Here is a 21763-nt window from a genome sequence, read left to right as displayed (position 1 = left end):
GAATTGTGGGTACTAGGTGTATACGTTGTTTTGAGTCTGGGAGATGTTGTCCACTGTCTTCTGCTCCCACACTCTATTTCAGCAAATGTGTCCTCACCTGCCCTCAGGCAGCTCTATCCTGTCACCTGCTCCAGCAATGTCTACCTATGTAATAGAGAACAGTTACTTTTCGGTGTGTGTTGAACCTGAAGCTTGAACAAGATCTCACCCTTTTCCTTCTCTATTTTCACTCAAGGCGGGTGCTTTATCACTTGAGCCACAGCTTTCATGACAGCTTTTTGGTAGTTGCTTGGAAATCAGAATCTCACGAATTTCCTGCCTGTGCCTACCTTCAAACTTCAATCGTCAGATCTCGGCTGCCTGAGTAGCTAGGATTACAGGCATGAGCCACAAGCACCTGGCACGGTCACCGCTTTTAATGTCAAGTAATATCTGCTTGGAGGTGGCCAGCCAGAGGCACACAAGGGTCATTGTCCTTTAAAGTGGATTTCCAGAGCAAAAGCAAGCCAGGTGCACCTTCAATTCCACAGGGACACCACCCTCCTTGTGGCAGTGATGGCTGTCAGAGATAGTTCTCTTCCTTAAGCAAGGGGACTTGTGCTAGATGTGTTCACCGATAAGGTCCAAGGTACCCCTTCTCCTCACAACCTTAAACCAGATATCTAACTGGTTTGTGCTGAAAGTGTCTAGTCAAGGAACCTATTCCAGAGGAGGAAAGCCCCGTGGCAAATCCTGCAACTGCTTTGTTCTAGATCATACCTCCTAGTATGGAGGATTACAGTTCCTCCTCTGCTTCCTGATGTTTCTGGCCAAGCCTAAGAATGAAATTGACACAAGACAGATGCAGAGAGAAAGCCGTATGTTTTACTTAGTTCATTTTTCGTGGCTATGTAACTATTCTCACAAGAGAATAGTTAAAGAAGAAAAAGAGCAGAATGCTTGTGTACCAGATTGGATGAAGTACATGTTGCAAACTGTGAAAATCTTCAAGATTCAAAGGTCTGAGTCAGGGCAAGAAATTATAGAGAAGTGGCTAATTAAACTCTTCCAGGCTGGTTGGGGATGTAACTCAGTAGTAGAGGACTTACATAAAGCCTGGGTTTAGTTCTCAGCACCAACACACACACACACACACACACACACACACACACACACACACACACACACACACACACTACAGTACAGGAAAAAGGAAAGATGAGAATGAAGGAAGAGTCATTCTCTTCCATGAGAATGGTCCAGGCATAAAGATGGGAGAGTTCTGGGAACCCCCAACATTTCTACAGTTTACCCTCCAGGATGAAAGCGTTCCAGCTCTTCTTCTCATCGACTTTTACATGGTGCTAGACTTGGCATCTGTATTGGTAAATATTTTAAACAGGCCTGTGGCCCATTAAGGGGTCCTTGCACTCTTCCAGCTAGCACACATGGAGAAGCAGTATGTTTGCATAAATAATGAATCTCTTTGGAAACACGGCTGTGAACTTTACTATGGTGCAATAACTAACTGTTAAATCAGCTGGGAAGAGCTTGAAGGCAGAGAGGCCAAGATTCTGGTCCAGGATCCCTTGCTGTGAGCCCTAGGTCCTGGTGCCTCTGCCTCTTGATTCCCTTCTGACCCAGATGCTGTTTCTTTCTGGCTTACCTTCTTGTTCTGTGCTTGCATTTTTATTGGTGTTGAGCTAAGCAACTCCCACAGAGAAGTTGGTCCCTTCCTAATTGTGGGCCAACTGATGCCTTCAATAGACAACATTCCTGGGCATCTGGAAGCATTTTCTAGCCAACAGCTGTAAACACTTTGCAAATCCAGATGCTCCTCAACCTATCAAGGACTGTGTCCTGATAACCTCTATCAGAAGCTGAAAATATCATATGTTGAAATTGCATCCAGTACAACTGGCCTACAGTGCATCATGGCCGTCCAGTTGGTTGTTTCTTCTTGTTAGGCTCATGGGCTTTGGTAGGGTCCACTGCTGCATCCCAGTATCAAAGATAGGGATGGCATTGCCTGCTAACCTGAAAATACTCAAATTCTGCATTTGAGGTATAGCTTTTGTTTTGTTTTTGTATGGTACTGGACCTTGAACTCAGTGCCTGGATGCAGTCCTTTAGCTTTTTTCCTCAAGGCTGGTGCTCTACCCTTTGAGCCATAGGTCCACTTTTTTTTGCTGGCTAATTGGAGATCAGGGTCTCCTGAACTTTCCTACCAGTGCTGGCTTTAAATTGTGATCTTCAGATCTCAGCCTCCCAAATAGGATTAATGGCATGAGTAACTGGTGCTCAAATTCAAACTGCTTTGGCACCATTGTAAAGTGAGATATTGTAAGTTGAATGATCTACAACTTCAAGACACCGTGTATACTGATAACGATGGTGCCTGCCATGTTATTGCCATGTTATTGACTGTGTAGTATGAAGAAATAAACCCAAACCTGGGGTGGTAGCTCTGTTGCAAAACACTTGTTCAGAGTTCACAAGGCTTTGAGTTCAATCCCTAGTGTGTGCACGCTCACCCACCCACATAACACACAGTAAAACAAATATAAAACATACACCCACATACACACAATAAAACAAATATGAAACACATACCCACGTACACACAATAAAACAAATATAAAATATACAGAAATCTCTGATTACTTTTCTTGGTGCATTGTATCCCATCAGTCTTAACAATAGACAGGTCCTTTGTGTTTAATGACTGCAGGTTACATCCCCCTGGCCAAGTGGCATGAATGGTTCATATTTCTGCCCTTTGCTAAGTTCACTGATGATGGTCCCAGGACCTGGTTGTCATGGCTGTATTCCAGCTGAGTTGTTAGAGGAAGAAAAATGCAGAGGGGACAAATGGAGCAAAAATATACAAAAGTATTATATATAGAATTCTAATGAACATAAGGCACAATTGGCAAAATTGTTGTTAGTGGTTTGTTTGTCTGTTTGTCACAGCTCCTCAAGGGCCAAGATGTCTTCACCCTCATTTGCATTTTAGGAGACAGAGTTGCCAAGGAGCCCTGGATCAGAGCTAATGGGTGGCAGAGACAGGAACTGAAACTATCAGACTAGATCATACCTAAATAGGAGAGACAGGCAGATTAGGAAAGAGAGGTGAGGTGGGAGGGAGAGAGGGAGACTGAACAGATGAGGGAGAAGAAGGGAGAGATGGAATCTCTTCTTAGCTCTGCGTGTCTAAAAATTCCTTAGCCCAGGCCCCCAAGAGGTTGTTTTGTCCATGTGAAGTCATCTGCAGGTAATTCTTTTTTTTTTTTTTAACCTGACAGCCTCTGTCCTTCCTGCTGCTCTGATCCCAAAATCTACTAGCCTTACAGACATAGAATCCTGTTAGGGTTTCTTCCTGTTACTCACTGGCAGAGAGTTTGATTAATCTCCCACTGTGATGTCAGGGACAATCAAATAGCCCAGGCCATCGGCCCCTCCTCTATGTGCTACCATGTCTGTCCAGTCCCTGGATCTGAGTCTCACGAAGGTATTTTAGCACTCATAGTCACCCCTGAGACTGATTAAGAAGGAACTGAAAATGCAGAAAGGGTAAAATGTGCTCTAAGAATTCTTTTTTAAAGGAAAAAGATATAAAGGTAAGTTTTAGAAAAACGCAGGTCACCTGTTGGGAGAGTGTGCTGCTCTCTGTGAGACTGGATGGAAGCCTGGTCCTTATGCTGGGGTTTCACCCTTATTTCTCTCAGTGATCAGGCATGCCTTTGGAGGCAGCTGTCAGCATTTCTTCTCCCTCCCTCCCTCCCTCCCTCCCTCCCTCCCTCCCTCCCTCCCCCACTGTTTTTGTGCCCGTGCTGGGGATTGAACTCAGAGCCTGGACACTATCCCATAGCTTTTTCACTCAAGCCTGGCTTTCTACCACTTGAGCTATAGCTCCACTTACAGCTTTTTGTTGGTTAATCGGGGAAAAATGTCTCAGACTTTCCTGCCGAGGATGGCTTCAAACTATGATCCTCAGCCTCCTTTGTAGCTAGGATTACAGTTGTAAGCCACCAGTGCCTGGCCCTTTTTTTTGTTGTTGTTGTTCTTTTTAAAAATTATACCTTTTCTTTAAAAAAAAAAAATCCAACTGCTAAGTTAGCAGCAAACAAGCAGGGCTGTCCCATCTTTGTGGGCATGCACACGTGTTTTTGCAATAATAACAGATTCCTGGGTGCCATTTGGTTGTAAAGGCAAAAGGGTTTCACATACAGAGAGGGGAGCCCACCTGCCGTGCAGGGAACACACAGGAACATTTACCCTGCAGCCATCACCCAGAGCTCTGTGCCAGGATTGATTAGGGTTTCTGGCTGTGAAAATAGAAAAGCCGCAAAGAAAAGCCTGGAAATGACCATGATTTGTGACTTTACAAGTCTCAATTAAGTAAAACAATGCATAGAAAAATGTTTCTCTCTCTTGCTCTCTTTTACAGTGGCCTGGGAAATAAGTAGTGTCTGTTGATATGATTGCTAACATAATTCTTTCAGTAAATTCTTTTCCTTTAAAAGGAGAAATTCCAAAGTGCCACAGACAGTAATTGAGAGAAAAGTATTCATAGCTGGCAATTACATGCATTTTTATGATAACCACTCACCAGCAGTAGTTGAAATTGTTTTAATATTTTCAACTTTAGTGCTACAATTGTATCACCATAAAATACAGATGTTTATGATGTCACTGAAAAAATCCTTGCTCTTCAAATTGCAGAATTCAGACATCATCTCATGGTCTACACATATGGTTTTGTGTACTAGATACTATGTGTATATATGTGCCAGTAGTGGGGCTTGAACTCCAGTCCAGACCACTCTCCATTAGCCTTTTCACTCAAGGCAGGTGCTGTACCACTTGAGCCACAGGTCCATTTCAACCTTTGTGCTTGTTAATTGCAGTTAAGAGTTTCACTCTAAATACATAAATTAATTTTAAAAAAAGAGTTTCACTCTGCCTGTATTGGCTTTGAACTTTTAATTCTCAGATCTCAGCCTCCTGAGTAGGTAGGATTGCAGGTGTGAACTAACTAGCTTACCAGCACCCAGGCTATAATAGGTATTGTTTTGTTTTGTTTTTATCCGTTGTAAGGCTTAAACTCAGGGCCTGGGTGCTGTCTCTGAGCTAGCTATTTTGCTCAGTGTTATACCACTTTGAGCCCCAGTGCCATTTCTGTTTTTTTCTGGTGGTTAATTGGAGATAAGAGTCTCACAGACTTTCCTGCCTTGGCTGCCTTTGAACCGCTAGCCTCAGATGTTAGCCTCCTGAGTGCTAGGATCACAGCCATGGGCCACCAGCACCTGGCTGCAATAGGTGTTTTTTAAGTAGTATAATTCATTCATATTTCAAAACTCAAAAAGCAAGGATTAAGTACTTGGGTATACTTTTTGTTTAAGCAATTAATGTCCAGTTCCCTTCCTGAACCTCAGCATAGCTCCGATTCATGTGTAGCCTTGGTGGCTTACTGCTCAATCTCTGCATGTGTAGGAGAGGCATGGTGCTTGCCATAGCCATTGGTTGGTTCTTGCTTTGCTTTGCCTGCTTGTGATCTGACCACCACCCTCTGCATCTCCTGCACAGATTTTCTTTCCCCCAAACTTCATGTAACAGTTTGCTTACAGTGACTGAGGGCAATGAGAGGAAATTTACAGGCTTACTTTGAGGGTTAAACAAGAGAATGATGAGAAGAAATTCAACCAGCGCCTAGCGTGGGTGAAATGTTCAGAACTTGAGATGATTGTTGTCAGACACTGCAGTACATTTGTCACATCTGTTGTTACTTATTTACCATTTAACTGTTGTGTGTCTGCACTATAATTTATTAACCCCTTAAGGCTTGATGAGCATTTGAGTATTCTGATATTTGCTGTTTTCACCAAGGCTGAAGCAAGCATTCAAAAGGGCCTCCAACCCTTTTGTTTATGTATGTATGTGTACACACATACACACACATATTTGTTTGTTTGTTTTGAGATAGGGTCTTGCTAGCTTTGCTCGGGTTGGCATCAAACTCAACTTGTGATCTTGAATGACTAAGATTCAGGCATGCACCACCATGCCTGGATTACTACTTCAGTCTTTGTATGTTTTGTTTTGGGAGAACATGTTTTTCATTGCTATCCAGGTTGCTTTCAAACTTTCAATATTCTTCCTTGACTCCTGAGTGCTGAGATGGCAGGTATGAGCCACCACCATACCTGACTTGTTTTGATTTGGGGGTTTGAGGTCTTCTCTATTCCTCAGTTTCTGTCTTAGTTGTGTTTAAAGTATAACTAGTTATAGGAGTATTCCTAGTTATACTTTAAGTTTTCTTTGCTCGTGTGTGTGTGTGTGTGTGTGTGTGTGTGTGTGTGTAATTATTTTCATAGTGGTTGTGTCTTGACTTTTAATGCCTTTTTGTGTGTATGGTACTGGTCTTTGAACTCAGGGGCTTACACTTGCTTGTCAGGCCCTTTACCACTTAAGCCACACTTCTAGTCCATCACAGTTTAATGCAATAATCTCTTTTGTTTATGCTGCTACTGGGCCAAGAGCTCTTGTTTAGCATCTTTGCTTAAGGCTGACACTTTACCTCTTACTCCACAATTCCACTCCAGCTTTGTGGATTTAAGAGTCTTGTGGACTTTTCTGCCTCGGCTGGCTTTGAACTGAAATCCCCAGATCTCAGCCTCTTGAGTAGCTAGGATTACAAAGTGAGCCATTGGTGCATAGCCTGGTACAATAATCTTTTAAACAAATAAATAAAGAATGTGAAGGAAGGAGTTCTAAAGGGCATGCATACACTGCCTTTCATTGCATTTAATTACTTTTAATGGGGTTCATTTTTCCTTTTCATATGAATTAGAATTCTTGTCCACTACCTTTTCATCTTTGCTCATTCTCATTGTTATTTCCACTCGGTCACTTTGCTAAAGACAAATGTTTGATTTTTTTTTTAAGGTCTCAGGAAATATCCTAACTTCTTCATCTCTATATTAGAATTTGTCTGGATGTCAAATTATGGGTTGATAATTTTTTCTCTCTATACTTTGATTATGTCATTTCCTGGGTTCTGATGAAAAGCAAACTCCTAATCTTATTAAGGATCTATGTATGCAATAAATCACCTCCTTGCTGTGTGTGTGTGTGTGTGTGTGTATGTGTATGTGTATGTGTGTGTGTATACTGGGGTTTGAACCCTGTCACCTCCTTACTGCATGCGTGTGTGTGTGTGTGTGTGTGTGTGTGTGTGTGTGTGTGTGTGTGTGTGTACTGGGGCTTGAATTCTGGGCTTGGGTGATGTCTCTTAGCTTTTTCTGCTCAAGACTGGTACTCTACCATTTGAGACACAGCTCCATTCCCGGACTTTGGTGATTAATTAGAGATAAATCTTAGATGCTTTCTTGCTTGGGCTAGCTTTGAACTGGGATCCTCAAATCTCAGCATCCTGAGTAGCTATAGGCATGAGCCACTGGTACCTGGAAATCTTGATGCCATTTATTTAAGTAGGTATCAGAGATCAAGCCTGGAAAGAGAAGGAGATGTTTTTATATAGTGGACTAGAAAAGTGGAGAATCTTTCCAGGCAGCTTGTGGCAGAAAAAGATCCAGGTGTGGACATGCAAGTGAGGAAAGTCATGAGGATTTTGTGCCTAAGTTGGAACATATGAACTGTGTAAATGTCTAACAAGACCATCACCAAATATGGTCAGGAAGGCTGTGCAAGGCCAGGCCCCTAAATGCCCTTGGGGGCTGATGCTGCTCCTGAGTTGTGGAATGGTGTTGGCATAAATATTATGACAGACAGGAATGTCAGCTAGCAGGAGAGGAACTGAAGAATTTGGTGTGGGTGAACTGAGGCACCCCTTCTACTGCTGGGATTCCCAGAGGGAAGGAGTTTGGAGGATGGTAATATCTCAACTGATGACTGCTGAAGACTGGGGTCATCGGTCATGGGGGTGGGCATTGCCTGGAAGTAAGAAGTTGGCACCAGGAAGAGTCTGAAGGTGCCAAAAGTCGGTATTGTCAGTTTCTCGGCATGAAGAGTCTAGTCCACGGACTCTTATACTGCCTCCAACAACCTGCTCATTCTTTCCCAGGGCGGTGCTGTCAGTCGTACCCTTATTGCCATATAAGTCACTTTCAAATCAACATTAATAGTATGAAGACTTTTCTGAGGCACTTTTCGGACCACCCCCAAAAGGGATAAAAAGATCAGTTGCTAAAACAGAAGCCTCACAGAGATTGTATCTATTTCACTTTTTCACAGCAAATCCAAACAAAGACATAAATGGGAACCTAGGACTCATGTGCAGCCCTGGAATAAAAACTGACAACCCTACTACACAGATGCAGGGCAGGGTCAGCCTCTGAGAGCCTGCCTGATCCTGGTTAGTCAAAGCCGACCAATGACCTGCTTACAGCTAAGCCCAGATACTGACTAATCAGTAATCAGGGATCCCTTATTTGCATAAGATAACCTGGATGGGAACCATTGGCCAGAATTTCTCCTATATAAGGTATCCTTTGTGTTCTGAGAGTCATGGGCCTGGCTTGCCCTTGGTTAGAGCCACATTTCCCATTTAGCTCAAGCAGATAATCTAATAAAGTCTTGTTGTATACTTCTGGATCTGGTCTTGTTTCTACTGATCCTGGCCCTGGGAACCCAGCTCTAGTAACATTTTGAAGACAAATAACACTACTGTAATTAGTTGAATTGAGTTCATCCCAAACAGATATGTCAGAGTCCTAATAACCTTCAAGGATTCAGAATGAGACCTCAGTTGGAGATAAGATCTTTACACACGTATCGAGCTAAATAGTGGTCATTGGTGTGTGCCTGTAATCCTATTCACTCAGGAGGTGGAGATCTGAGGATCACCATTCAAAGCCAGCCTAGTCAAGAAAGTCCATGAGACTTTTATCACCAGGCCCCATACTGGTGTTTGATACTGTGTGCAACCCCCTCCCCCCCGCCATAGAAAATTAAGCACAGAAACAGACATGGGTGGGAGAATGACCAGGTGAAGAAACAAAAAGTGATGGCTTATAGCCATCTGTAAGCCAAGGAGAGAGGCCTGGAACAGAGACACGCCCCTCCAAGCCCTAGAAGGAACCAACCCTGCCAAACCTTGGTGTTGGACTTGGAGAACTGTAGAAGAATCAGTTTTTGTGGTTTAAGTCACCAAGACCTGGTACTTTAAAATGATTCCCCAGGAAACTCATACAGAAGCCACTTTTAAAAAGGTTACTACTGCTACTTTTGGTATCAGATATTTATACTTCTGAGTAACTGCCAAAATTTTTTGACTGCCAACTGGTCAACCCCTTTGCAGAAGCGAGTAACTACTAGATATAAGGGCTGCATACCTCACTCCAAACCTGCACACCCTACTCTTGCTGGATTTCCTCCATTACACCCAGCTCTGGGGCTCCAGTCTAAAGGGAGTCCTCTTATCAATTTAGGTCTTAAGATTCCTCTTCAAGGCAGGTGCCGCTGGTAGCTCATGCCTGTAATTCTAACTACTCAGGAAGTGGAGATTTATGGATCATGGTTCAAAGCCAGCCCTGGTAGGGAAGTCTGTGAGACTCTTATTTCCAATTAACCATCAAAAAGCTGGAATTGGAGATATGGCTCAAGTAGGAGAGCACCAGTCTTGAGAGAAACTGCTAAGGGACAGTTCTCACTCTGAGATCAAGCACAGTACCAGCGCACGCGCGCGCGCGCACACACACACACACACACACACACACACACACACACACACACACACAGAATCCCCTTCAAGTAAGTAAAGAACCTTCCTTCATAGGATAGTGGAGTTTTTCTTTTTCTTTTTTGAACATCTTTAACATTTTAAACAATTTAAATTTTTTGATTGATTCCCCCCCCTTTATTGTCAAAGTGAAGTACAGATGGGTTACAGTTTTATATATAAGGCAATGAATACATTTATTATTAAACTTGTTACCACCTCCCTCATTTTCCCCCGCCTCCCTCCTCCCCTTAACAATTTAAATTTTAAACATTTTATTTTTTCAAAAATATCTTTAGAACCCAGAGTGACAAGTGATCTTTGGGATGGGTATGGCTGATAAATCAAACTAATCTTCCTTGAAACCCAAGGAAAGGCTGCTTGCCACAAACTGAGAATGTTTTCCAAGCATTTCATTGCTTTTTCTCTACAGGTTTGCTGCAGAAATAAGCAAGCACATTAGAGAAACCAGGCCCTAGAGCCTGCTGTCCTAGTGAGGAGGCAGTGTCTCACCTTCCCAGCTCCATCTGGGGGAGGGGACCTGGCCAGGCCTACCGCTGCTCTCAGGGTGATAGATTTGGAAAGGCAATGTCCATGAAAGGCTTCAATTCAGCTGCCCTAGGGCCTCTCTCCTTCTTCAGCCAAATATTCCCTTTTCCTCGTGACAGTAGGCTTTTGTTGGGCACTGCTGGCTGGTCAGAAAGAGAAGGTAGGAAAGCATTAGGAAAGTAGTCGTAGAAGGAGTTGAGCCCAGTACATGGAATAGTTATAGGGTTTAATAGGTTTGCTGAAGAAATGGGATCAAAGCCAAGGTCATATTGGCATGAGACATTTTCAAATTATTGAACTTTATTTTATATTTCCAGAGTAGGGCCTTTAAGGAATATAGAACCAAATATATTTACCCAGCTCAAAGCTAGACAAAATGAAAAATTTGAAAATTACACACTTTTAAGACTATTAGTCAACAATAAATGGGCAGTTCTCTTCCAATGCTGTGTGGGTCTAGCTAGCAATTAGTTATTATTTTTTGTGCCCGTATTGGGCCTTGAATTCAGGGCATGAGCACTGTCCCTTAGCCTTTTCACTCAAAGCTGGCTGGCATTTAAAGCACAGCATAAGGTTTTGGTGAGTGTATCCCTGGATCGCTCCAGTATAGACACTCTTTACCTGGCTGAGGTCCCAGGCTCGTAGATTTACCTTCTCAGGATTATATACACCGCTCATTCCAACTACGAACTTCGAACTTCCCCTTCATGGTTGCATTTCCAGGAATGTTTTGGCTTTGCTGCATTGCTGAGTCTCTGGAGCATGTGAACAGCATTTCCAGTTACAGATGGGTAGGAGGAAGTGCTGTGGGAACTTATATGCCAGCAGCTTATGGTCAGATTTATATACTTCCTTTCCAAGAGACCACTGATATGCAGACAGATCCTTCTCTCAGGCTGTAGTCTCTCTCTGCACCATGACATTCTCATATCCTAGGAATTATACCTTTTCATGAGGATCAAATTCAGGAATTCCAAGCTTTGGGTGAATAGAATTCCTTCCTCATTAATTAAAAATGAGATGGCTTTGAAGTTTTCTGAATGTTGTTCTGAAGACTGCCTCTAATTGCATCACAGTATGCATCCTGATTTGGATGGACAGGTGAAGGGTTTAATGGATGCAAAATCTGAACAACAAAACATGTTTTGAAAGAAAACACAAATCAAAAACCAGAATAGCACTGTGGACCCAAGTTCAAGGGCATAGGTTTGAACTTCATTAGTAAATTCTTGCTTAATAGTGTCTTTGCTGTTAATGAGAGGGAGATAATTGCGTTCTTTAAGAGTGAGCCTAGGAAGCAAGACACACCCTCAAGCCACTTTGCAGATACAAACAATTTCTCTCTTATTGACTTATTAGCCAAGATGCTATGTGAGAGATCTGTGTTGAAAGGTTTGCAGAAGACTTTTCTGGTCTGATTAGCAGTGTCTGTTTTGTGAAATTCACACTCATTTGAGTGGGGCCTGTGCCTTTAGCTCTTCATGCCAGGCTGTGAAAATGACTGCCAATATACATTGTTAATATAATTGTGAGTCTTGTCCCTTGTCATTCTACAGACACCTGTTGGTTCAACCCTGAGTACACAGTTCCTCAGAATATACCTAAGGACTGGTGTCACTGGGTCAATGACAGTCAGTGTAGGATTCAACCAAAAACCTCCATTCTCCAGAGTTTGGTGTCTAAGCATTTGCTGGCATAATATCATTGAATGACATTCAAATAAATGGATTCAGGTCATATTCTGGGCTCTTGGTCAGCACTGATATTTGGTTTTGGAGCCCTTTCCTGTGCTAAAATCATTAAAAGTATAATGGGTGGGTGCGGGTAGGGGGAAGTTATGCCAGTGACTCACACCTGTAATCCTAGCTACTCAGAAGCTGAGGCCTGGATTGAGATTTGAAGCCAGTCTGGGCAGAAAAATGCAAGAGACTCCTTCCATTCCCAATTACCCAGCAAAATACCAGACAGGGAATATAGCTCAAATAGTAGAACAACAAATTAGAGTAAGTAAATTGAGTGAGAGTGAGAGCACCTCAAGCCTCAGTACTTGAGAGAGTCAGAGACAGACAGAGAGGGATAGACTATAAAAGATGTTTTACACAGCTCTTCATCAACCTGTGTGAGCCTTGGGTAGGGAATGGAACAATCTGTTGGAATGTCACTAATATGAAGCTACATGATTTGTCTAGAGTAGTGTTATTCTTTTCAGATGAGACAGAACGAAGGAATTGAGATGAGTCTGCTTTCATAATATCCTCCTTGACAGTGCAGAAGGCTTCACAGCCTTTCTACAGCTCTTCCTACTATGTGGACACAGACTTTGCTGAAGCAAGCTTGTCAGCTGGAGACAGAGGCCATCAGAACCAGGGAAACTGAAAGACTCTTGATTTGAAGAAGTAGTCAGATCTTCATCTGGGGCAGGGCGGGTCTTAAGACATCAGAGGATGCATATAACAACAAAGAGTCCCAGTCTCTCTCTCTCTCTCTCTCTCTCTCTCTCTCTCTCTCTCTCTCTCTCTCTCTCTCTCTCTCTCTCTCTCTCTCTCTCTCTCTCTCTCTCTCTCCCCCTCTCTCTCTCCCCCCTCCCTGGCCCCCCTCCCATCAGTTGTGGGGCTTGAATGTGGAGAACTTGGAGCCTGGGTTTCGAGTTGTCCCTGAGCTTTCTCACTCAAGGCTAGTGCTTTACCAGTTTGAGCACATCAACACTCCCAGTTTTCTGGTGGTGCAGGTAAGAGTGTCAGGGACTTTTCTGCCTGGGCTGCTTTGAACAATGATCCTCAGATCTCAGTAGCTAGGTTGATAGGTGTGAGCCACCAGTGGCTTATAGTCCCAGTTTGTTCCTATATGCAAACATATACCTGTGATAAAGTTCAATTTATACATTTGGCTCAGTAAGAGATAAATAAAATTAATAAAATAGACAGTTTTAACAGTGTACTAAAATACAAGTTATGTGACTTAGTATTTTCTCTTTTTTTCAAAATACTTTATTATGCTGTACTCACCCTGTGCACATCTTGAGAGGATGTAAGTTGATAAAACTCTTGCACAGGGAGATGAATAAGGTGAATGGCAAAGGCACCAGACTACTGCTTAGGGGATACTTGAACAGAAGAAACTTGCCACCCTATAGCCAGTCTGATAATGAAGATCATTGCTATGTGACTAATGGTCCAGCAGGGCATGCAGTGTGGATATCCTGGACAAAGCAGTGGTTCACATATTGGTGGATGTCTCATGATCTCATCACACTACTCAGAACTACATACAATTTAGAGTTTATGCCTTGTTTTATTTCTGAAATGTTCCATGTCATTAGTTAACAGAAAGCAATATCGATGATAAGGAGACTGTTTGTGCAGAGGAGATATTACTGGGTACAGCAACAATGATTGCCGAGTAGGTTGTTGGGGGTAGGACTGGTGGAAAGCTGTCCAGCAAGAACAGTGACTCTCTACCATAGAGAGGGATGTCGCTCCACCAGACAAGTCTTTCTGCTTCCTCCCTGTCCTTGCCAAACTCCTGGGTGCTCTGTGGAACAGCTCTCACTTCTCATGCTGTTCCACAAACATCCGGTTTCATGTATGGAGCCCACATGGGCTGTGTTCTGACAGCACCAACTGACCAAGCCATTTTATGTCCTGATAGTCACACTTCCATCCAGACTTCTATTCTTCTTGCTAGTACAGGATATACATTTAGGAAAATCAAGTCATATGGTTGACATTTTAAATTGGCATAAAAACAAACATGTTTGTACTATATACAAATATTGAAAATAGGAGGCATAAGAGTTATTAACTGCTTAGGAATTGACAAATAGTGTAAAATAGTCATATAAATACATATCCTGAAGAAAAACAAGCCTGCCATCCCAATTCCATGGTGGGAAAGATTTGCAGATTCTTCTCAGACTGCTTCTGATTCAGAAGTGGAGGCATTTCCAATGTGGATAGGTCCTGGAGGAGACAAAGCAGAGCTTGGCCCATTTATGCAATGTCACTGCAACCCTGCCAGTCTGGTTGGGGTTGGGGAGGCAGCTAACACTATGTTTTGCTGCTCAGTACCTGCTCTGGGATTTGATTTTTGTTTCTTTTGTAACATATCAACTTAAAACTTAAGATGCGTTGGTGGGTGCTGGTGGATCATGCCTGTAATCCCAGCTACTCAGGAGGCTGATTGTCTGAAGATCACCATTCAAAGCCAGACCAGGGCAAAAAAGACCATGAGACTCTTATCCTCAAATAACCACCAAAATGCTGAAAGTGGAGATGTGGCTTAGCTTTGAGTAAAAAAATATCTAAGATCTTGTGTCCAAGCCCTGGGAGGGGCACAAAAAACAAAAATGTACCACTTTTCATCCTTACTGAACTTTAATTTTGCAATAGGAATTTGTTGAATGCTTTGTGTTGCTGATACACTATATTGGTTTTAATGATAGGACCACTAGCCCTTTCTTCTAAACACAGCAACTTCACTCTTCAAGCTGTTATAGTATTATAATTCATGCATCTATTTGTCCAAGGGAAGGTAGTATGGTTGCCCAAGAAAGGTTTGGGAGAGATTTAAAGAATAAATATTTTACTACTCTGGATGCTAGGAACTGAGGATTGTGGTTCAAAGCCAGTCCAGGATAGGAAAATCCACGAGAGTCCTTATCTCCAAATAACCAACAAAAAGCCAGAAGTGGAGAGGTGGCTCAAGCGGTGCCAACCTTGAGTGAAAAAGCTAATGGACAGTGTCCAGACCCTTTGTTGAAGCCCCAGACAGAAAGGGAGGGAGGGAGGGAAGGAAGGAAGGACGGAAGGAAGGAAGGGGGAGGAAGTGTCTTTAAGAAAGAAGTATCAAGGGCTGGGGATATAGCCTAGTGGCAAGAGTGCCTGCCTCGGATACACGAGGCCCTAGGTTCGATTCCCCAGCACCACATATACAGAAAACGGCCAGAAGCGGCGCTGTGGCTCAAGTGGCAGAGTGCTAGCCTTGAGCGGGAAGAAGCCAGGGACAGTGCTCAGGCCCTGAGTCCAAGGCCCAGGACTGGCAAAAAAAAAAAAAAAAAAAAAAGAAAGAAAGAAAGAAGTATCATAAAGAAAAATGAAACAAAGAAAGAAGTGTCTTTAAGGCCTGAGTGGGAAGCTGGAGATAGTTCTCGTTTTTGTTTTTACTTTATTCTTTTATTTTTTATTTTTTGGTGGCTATTGTTTTTTTTTGTTGTTGTTGTTAAATTTTTATTGTCAAACTGAGGTACAGAGAGGTTACACTTTCATACGTTAGGTACTGGATACATTTCTTGTACTGTTTGTTACCTCCTCCCTCATTCCCCCCTGCTTTATTTTTTTATAATAAAATAAATCCTTGTTAAACTATGATATGCTTCTTATTATGAACTCCTTGAAATGCCTTTCACAAATGGATCTCAAAGACCTGTGATTATTCGTGGAAACTAGGAAGCTAAGAGGAACCTTCGTTTTTCTTTAGTTGCATACTTAGGCTCTGTTACTCATGAATTCTTTTTTCTCTTTGCTAATGAATTAATCTTAGATGTCTGTCACAGCACACTAAGTTTGCTTCTGACATCACGGCCACAATTAAATCAGTCATTGGTTACACTGCTATGTTTTTAAAGCCATAGAAACTTTTCAGTTCTAGCGCTCAGTGGTAAAGAACTTGAGTAATGTACCCAAAGTTCTGCATTCAATCCCTAGCCAAAAAAAAGGGAGGAAGGAAGGAAAGTAAGCCCTGTACAAGTATCATAATGCCTAGTCTCTCCTTGTTTATTGCAAAGAGTGGCAATTTTTGGTCAAGTAGCTCTGTCATTTCCTGAGAAACAAATTACAGGCTCCTGAAGTAAGGGTTTGTCTGATGTGCACATGTGTTCTTTTCCTAGGTGAAGTGGAGGTTCCAGATCCAAATGACCCTTTAGGACAACCTGATGGTCAGGACAGCCCTGTTCCCACTCTGAAAGGTAAGCTGGGAAGAGCAGCTCCTCTTTTCATATTTCCACACTTGTCATGTCACATAATTTCCCCATAGGGCTGGACCTTCGTGAACTCATGGCTGGTGAGTTGGGCCATGCAGCCCTCTGTCTATGGACCTGAGGATGCCCCCCCCACCCGGCTTCCCATGTCTCTTGACTGGGGGCTAGGGCATTAGGGGTTGATTGTCAGAAGACAGCAAGTAGAAGGCTAGAATAGAGAATGGACAGTTGATACACAACAGCAGGACAAGGATAAAGGCCTGAGTGGAGTGGAGCCTCTTTTATTGGCCACTAAGTAGTCATTTGTAAGCAGTGGTCATATTTCTTTTGCTTAATGAAGTAGTCCAGAGGTGGGTAGGCATCTGAGGTGACCAGGTGCCCTTCACTCTGGCAGTTCATTCTTAGTCTCATGTCGCACCAGCTAGTTACTCCCTAAGCATACCTTGTTGATAAAGCTAAGCCAAGCCAAGTTGGGCAGATGTGACCACGAGGAAGTGCCACCTGTCCTAGTTTGTGCACTGTTACACTCAGCATGTGCTGCTGTGATGAACTCCCATACACTGGGTGATTGGAATAGGAAGCATTCTTAGTTTCATACTTCTGAAGGCCGGAGGCCCAAGATAAAGGTACTGGTGTGGTTGGTTCCTGGAGGGGCCCTTGTCCACATTGTAGAGGGAACCTTCTCACTGTATCCTCCAATGGGGGACTGACAGGATGCTCCTTTGGGCCTCATCTAAGCCCAGTTACCTCCTCCATAGAGATTATGGAGGGCCATGGATGCTTGGGCCAGTACACTTTCTGGCAGAGCAGTCAATTTATTCTGTTCTCTACATAGATGGTACTGAACTCCACAGCACTCAGCCTGTCTCCTCACCTTCTTCCTTCTCTCTCCCTTTTCCTACTTTTTTCTGTTTTGTGCTACTTTGCTTTCTTAGTCACTACTGATACTCTGCCACTTAAGGCATGCCTCCGGTTGAACTTTTCTGTTAGTTTGTTGAACTTTTCTGTCTTGCCTAGCTTTGAACTGAGATCCTGAGATCTCAGCCTCCTAAGCAGCTAGGATTACAGATGTGAGCCACCAGCACCAAGCTCCACAGTGGCTTCTAAGCCCATGGAACCTTCAGGAACTGCTGTTTTGCTTCAAGAACCTGCTCACTTTTAGGTACCTGCCAGGGCTACCATGTCTCCTGAGAGTTAGAGCAGTTATGGCGGATATTGGTCCAGCAATTTAAGGTGTCACTTTATGCCCTCAAGGTTTCTTAACATGATGCTTCTTATATCTTTGTCTGCTTTTTCCTCCCACCACAGATTAGGTGGTTTCTGAAGACTAAAGTTTATTTGGCTCATGGTTGTGGAGGTTGGAAGTCCAAGAGCTTGGAGGTGGTATCTGGTGAGGTCTTACTACATCATAACTTGGTGAGGGCCTCGTGTGGTGAGACAGAGCTATGCCAGAGCAGGTCTCTTCCTCTTTGTATAAACTCACCAGAGCCATCGGGGCCCCTCATTTTTGTGACCTCATCTAGCCTTAATTCCTCCCAAGCCCTCACCTCTGTGCCATCCACATGTGACTTTGGGAGTTCAATTTCCAAACCATGAAATTTGAATTACACACTCAAGCCATAGCACCATAGCCAGTGCTTGTTGTCTGCTCAAGGCTGGCTATACTGTTTTGTTTTGTTTTGCTTTTGTGTCAGTACTAAGGCTTGAATTCTCACTTGACCTTTTCCACTCAAGGCTGGCACTCTCCCATTTTTACCATATCTCTGCTTCTGGATTTTTGTTGTTGTTGTTTGTTTGTCATTTTTTTTGCTGATTAATTGGAGAAAAGATTCTTTCAGATTTGTCAAGGCTGGTTTTGAACTGGGACTCTTAGATCTTAGCCTCCTGAGTAGCTAGGATCATAGGAATAAGCCACTCATGCCTGGCTTTGTGGTGCTAGGGTAGCACCCAGGGGTGTGTGCTCTACCACTGAGCTGTAGTCCCACCCAGGCCTATTCACGCTGGATGTACAACTGGTACCTGGCATTCAGAGGCTTCTTAGAGAGGCTTTTGATGTTCATGAACACACATTACCCTCCTTGCAGCCCACATATACTGACTGTATTGCTCTTCACAGATCTGCTATGCATACAATGGTAGTTTTATTAGGAGAAGAAGGCTGGGCACATCTACCAGTTCTGCTTTCTATCTGCAGGAGCCTCACTAGATGTTTGCGAGCTGATAGCTTGGTGAGCAGACAGCTTCGGACACACATTTCTTGAGGAAGGACAGTTAGATTTGTTGTTTTGGTTTTGTGCTAGTACTGGAGCTTTAACTCAGGACCTCACAATCGTGCTTTACTTTTTCCCTTAAGGCTGAGTCTCTGCCACTTAAGCCCATACCTCCACTTCTGATTTTTGCTGGTTAGTTGCTGATAGAGTCACATGGACTTTTCTGTTCAGGTTGCCTTTAAACCAAGATCCTCATCTCAGTCTTCTGAGTAGCTAGGATTTATAGGCATGAACCACCAGCTCCTGCCATTTGTTTTGTTTGTTTTTCTGGTTTTTGTTTGTTTGTTTGTTTTTCTGATACTTAGGACCTCACCGTTGCTCAGCTTACATGCTTGGTTGGTACTCTACTTCTTGAGGCAAGCCCCCAATCTTGATTTTTTTTTTTCCAGTCTTGGGCCTTGGACTCAGGGCCTGAGCACTGTCCCTGGCTTCTTTTTTTTCCCTCAAGGCTAGCACTCTGTCACTTGAGCCACAGCACCACTTCTGGCCATTTTCTATATATGTGGTAATGAGGAATCGAACCCAGGGCTTCCTATATACGAAGCAAGCACTCTTGCCACTAGGCCATATTCCCAGCCCCCCAATCTTTTTTTATGGTTAAATTGAAGATGAAGATGGAGCCTAGTGAAGTGGTTTTGTTTTTTTCTTTTGTTTGTTTTTTGCGCTGGTAGCTTTGAATATTAATCCTCTGGATGTGTTAGAATTATAGACTAGAGTCATCAGTGGTAAATTTTTGTTGTGTGTTGTGTGTGTGCATGTGTGTGCATGCACGAGCTGATCCTGGAACTCAGGGCTTGGGTACTGTGCCTGACTTTCTTTTGCTCAAAGCTAGCACCCTACCACTTGAGCCACAGCTCCATTTCTGTTTTTTTTTTCTGGCAATTTAGTGGAGTTGAGTCTCACAGAACTTCCTGTCTGGGTTGGCTTCAAACCAAGATCCTCAGATACCAGCCTCCTCAGTAGCTAGAATTATTACATCAGTGTTTTTGAGCATGGGATGCTTATCTCATTCTCTAAGCCTGCAGACCATCAGTAGACACTGCTTATTGCTCTGTGGGGGCTGAGCATGTCCTCTGCTTTGTGTGATGGGAAAAAAAATGACAATGTAAGGGGAAAGTGTTAGGTGAATAACATTTTATATAATGGGGATTAGCCTGAAGGGAGGAGCCAGTTTGTAGGGAGCAGGAAGAAAGAGTGGCATCCTGATTTGTGCTGAGACCTTAAGTACAGTCATTGCCTGGTGAAGCAGCTAGGGAAATGTGTGTGTCCTATCAGGGGAAAGAGCCTGCCACAAGAGGAACTAGGTGCTGAAGGGGAAGTGGCCTGGATTATGGAATGGTGGTCAAAGAAGTCAGTACAGGCTGACCCTATGCCTCTCAAGACATTAACCATCAACTAGGTGTAGCTCTTTAAGCTTGTCAATTAAAATGAAATTAAAATTCAGGCTCTGGTGTCTCACATCTGTAATCCTAACTACTCAGGAGACTGAGACCTGAGGATCTCAGCCCATGAGACTTTTCTCCAGCAGAAGGGCAGAAGTGGAACTATGGTGGATCAAGTAGAGTGCCAGCCTTGAGCAAAAACTCCAAGGGAGAGCAAAGGGCCCTGAATTCAAGCCCCAGTTCATAAACAAACAACAAACAAACAAAAACAGATAATTACTTAATTAAAGATTCATTTCCTAGGTCCTATTAGTTACATTTTGATGTGGCTGCTGGCTCCCAGGATCGGTCCCATAGCTTTAAAACGTTCCAGCCTCACAGGAAGTCCTGTCTGGCAGTCCTGGAACATTTTGTGCACTGCTTCTCAGGCACAGGATAAATTTGTGTTTTATTGATGGTTTGTCATGGTGCCTGACCTGGAAGATGGTAGGTTTGAATTCCCTCACTGAGAAGACAGCCTTGGAGGAAGGCTAGGAGTGGATCTGGGACCCATGAAACCACAGTAACAGTGCAAAATCCTTCTCACAATCATCTGTACAACTCTGATACCTTACTTGAAAGTAGGTTGTAGCCCTGGGTTTAGAGTATGTTACAAACTTCTCATTGCCCTGGCTAAAGGGGAGTGGGGCTTCCTTGTAAGCATAGAACTGTGTGTCAGATGAAGGGATTCACTTAAATTCAGTGATCAGGAATAAGCCCAGAGAAGCAAGACAACTAAGACTCACCTAATGGAACAAGCATTTCCTTATAGTGAAGAAAAGAAATAAAAAATAGTATAGAATTTTTTAGTCTCATCCAGCTGCAAGCTCCAGACATTTTATAAGACCTCCCTCACTTTTTAGTGTTTCTTTGCTTATCTGGGACTTGATTACGTCTTGCTTTTTTTTTCTTCCTCCTGGCAACCTACAAATGACCAGGCTAAAAAGCATGTGTGTACATCAGTCCTTTTGCAGTGCTGGTTGAAGTTTTAATCAGAGTTTGGAAGCTTGCCTTGGGAACTCCCTAGGGCACAGAAACACTGATTGCAGAAGGCAACCTGTCAACTTACCCTGTAATCGTGCAAGCATATATATGTGCTGCCACACATCCTTGCAATGACGATATGGTCAAATGAACACACTACATGATCAGCTTGCAGGAAGACAGGAAGGGGATGCAGTCATCATGCCATAAGCTAGGTTTTGGAGGGAGATACTGTTCTGGCCCAGGCTCCAGATAGGAGGGATGAAAGACCTTGCTTCTTAGCTCACAAGCCAGCCCCCTGGAGTAGTGGCCAATGATGGTGCCATTGTGACAGTTAAAATCATGATTATTGGTGGATCCCTAAGTTTCCCAGAGTCAAGACTTCAGTACCCTCAGGGGAACAGGACCTACAGTAAACTGCCTCCCAGGAGACTCCGTGGCTCTAGGATTCTAGGCCTTCCCTTAATCTGATTGTCTGATTCTATAATGTGATTTCTTTTTGTCCTAGGTGATGGCTCTTGTGCAAAAGACAAAACTCACTGCACCCTTCCTTTCTTCTTCTTCCCCAACCTTAAACTATGTACCATCAAGGAAGGAAGGAGTTCGCCTGGCTAACTCCACACTCAGTACTCCTCCATTTTTCTCTCAACTTCCTGGACTACAGCTCTTGGCTACATGTACTTCAAGCTAGATATATAAGTAAATAGCTGAGTGAATTGTACCAACATTTTCTTTAGTCATTATTTGTGATGTGCAGACATCTCTAAACTATAGGCAGGTGAAATCAAACTTTGGGTCAGTCTGTCTGTTATGACCAAGACAGTTTTACCTTGGTCCCAAGAAA

At 43.2% G+C, this 21763-nt stretch overlaps 1 protein-coding gene across 2 annotated transcripts in view; it reads left to right on the top strand.

The window, feature by feature from the left end:
- The window catches only part of Ror2 (receptor tyrosine kinase like orphan receptor 2), a 204985-nt gene that overhangs the window by 148596 nt on the left and 34626 nt on the right, over window positions 1-21763 (top strand). For both annotated transcript variants that reach the window (XM_048340669.1, XM_048340612.1), the window contains exon 2: window positions 16155-16232. In XM_048340669.1, coding sequence (XP_048196626.1) covers window positions 16155-16232 — 78 coding nt within the window. The remainder of the gene's footprint in view (window positions 1-16154; window positions 16233-21763) is intronic.

The sequence above is a fragment of the Perognathus longimembris genome, chromosome 1 (genome assembly GCF_023159225.1).
Source record: "Perognathus longimembris pacificus isolate PPM17 chromosome 1, ASM2315922v1, whole genome shotgun sequence".
NCBI lineage: Eukaryota > Metazoa > Chordata > Mammalia > Rodentia > Heteromyidae > Perognathus > Perognathus longimembris.
Note: the sequence above shows the minus strand (reverse complement) of the source record. Positions and strands in the feature narration are given on the sequence as shown.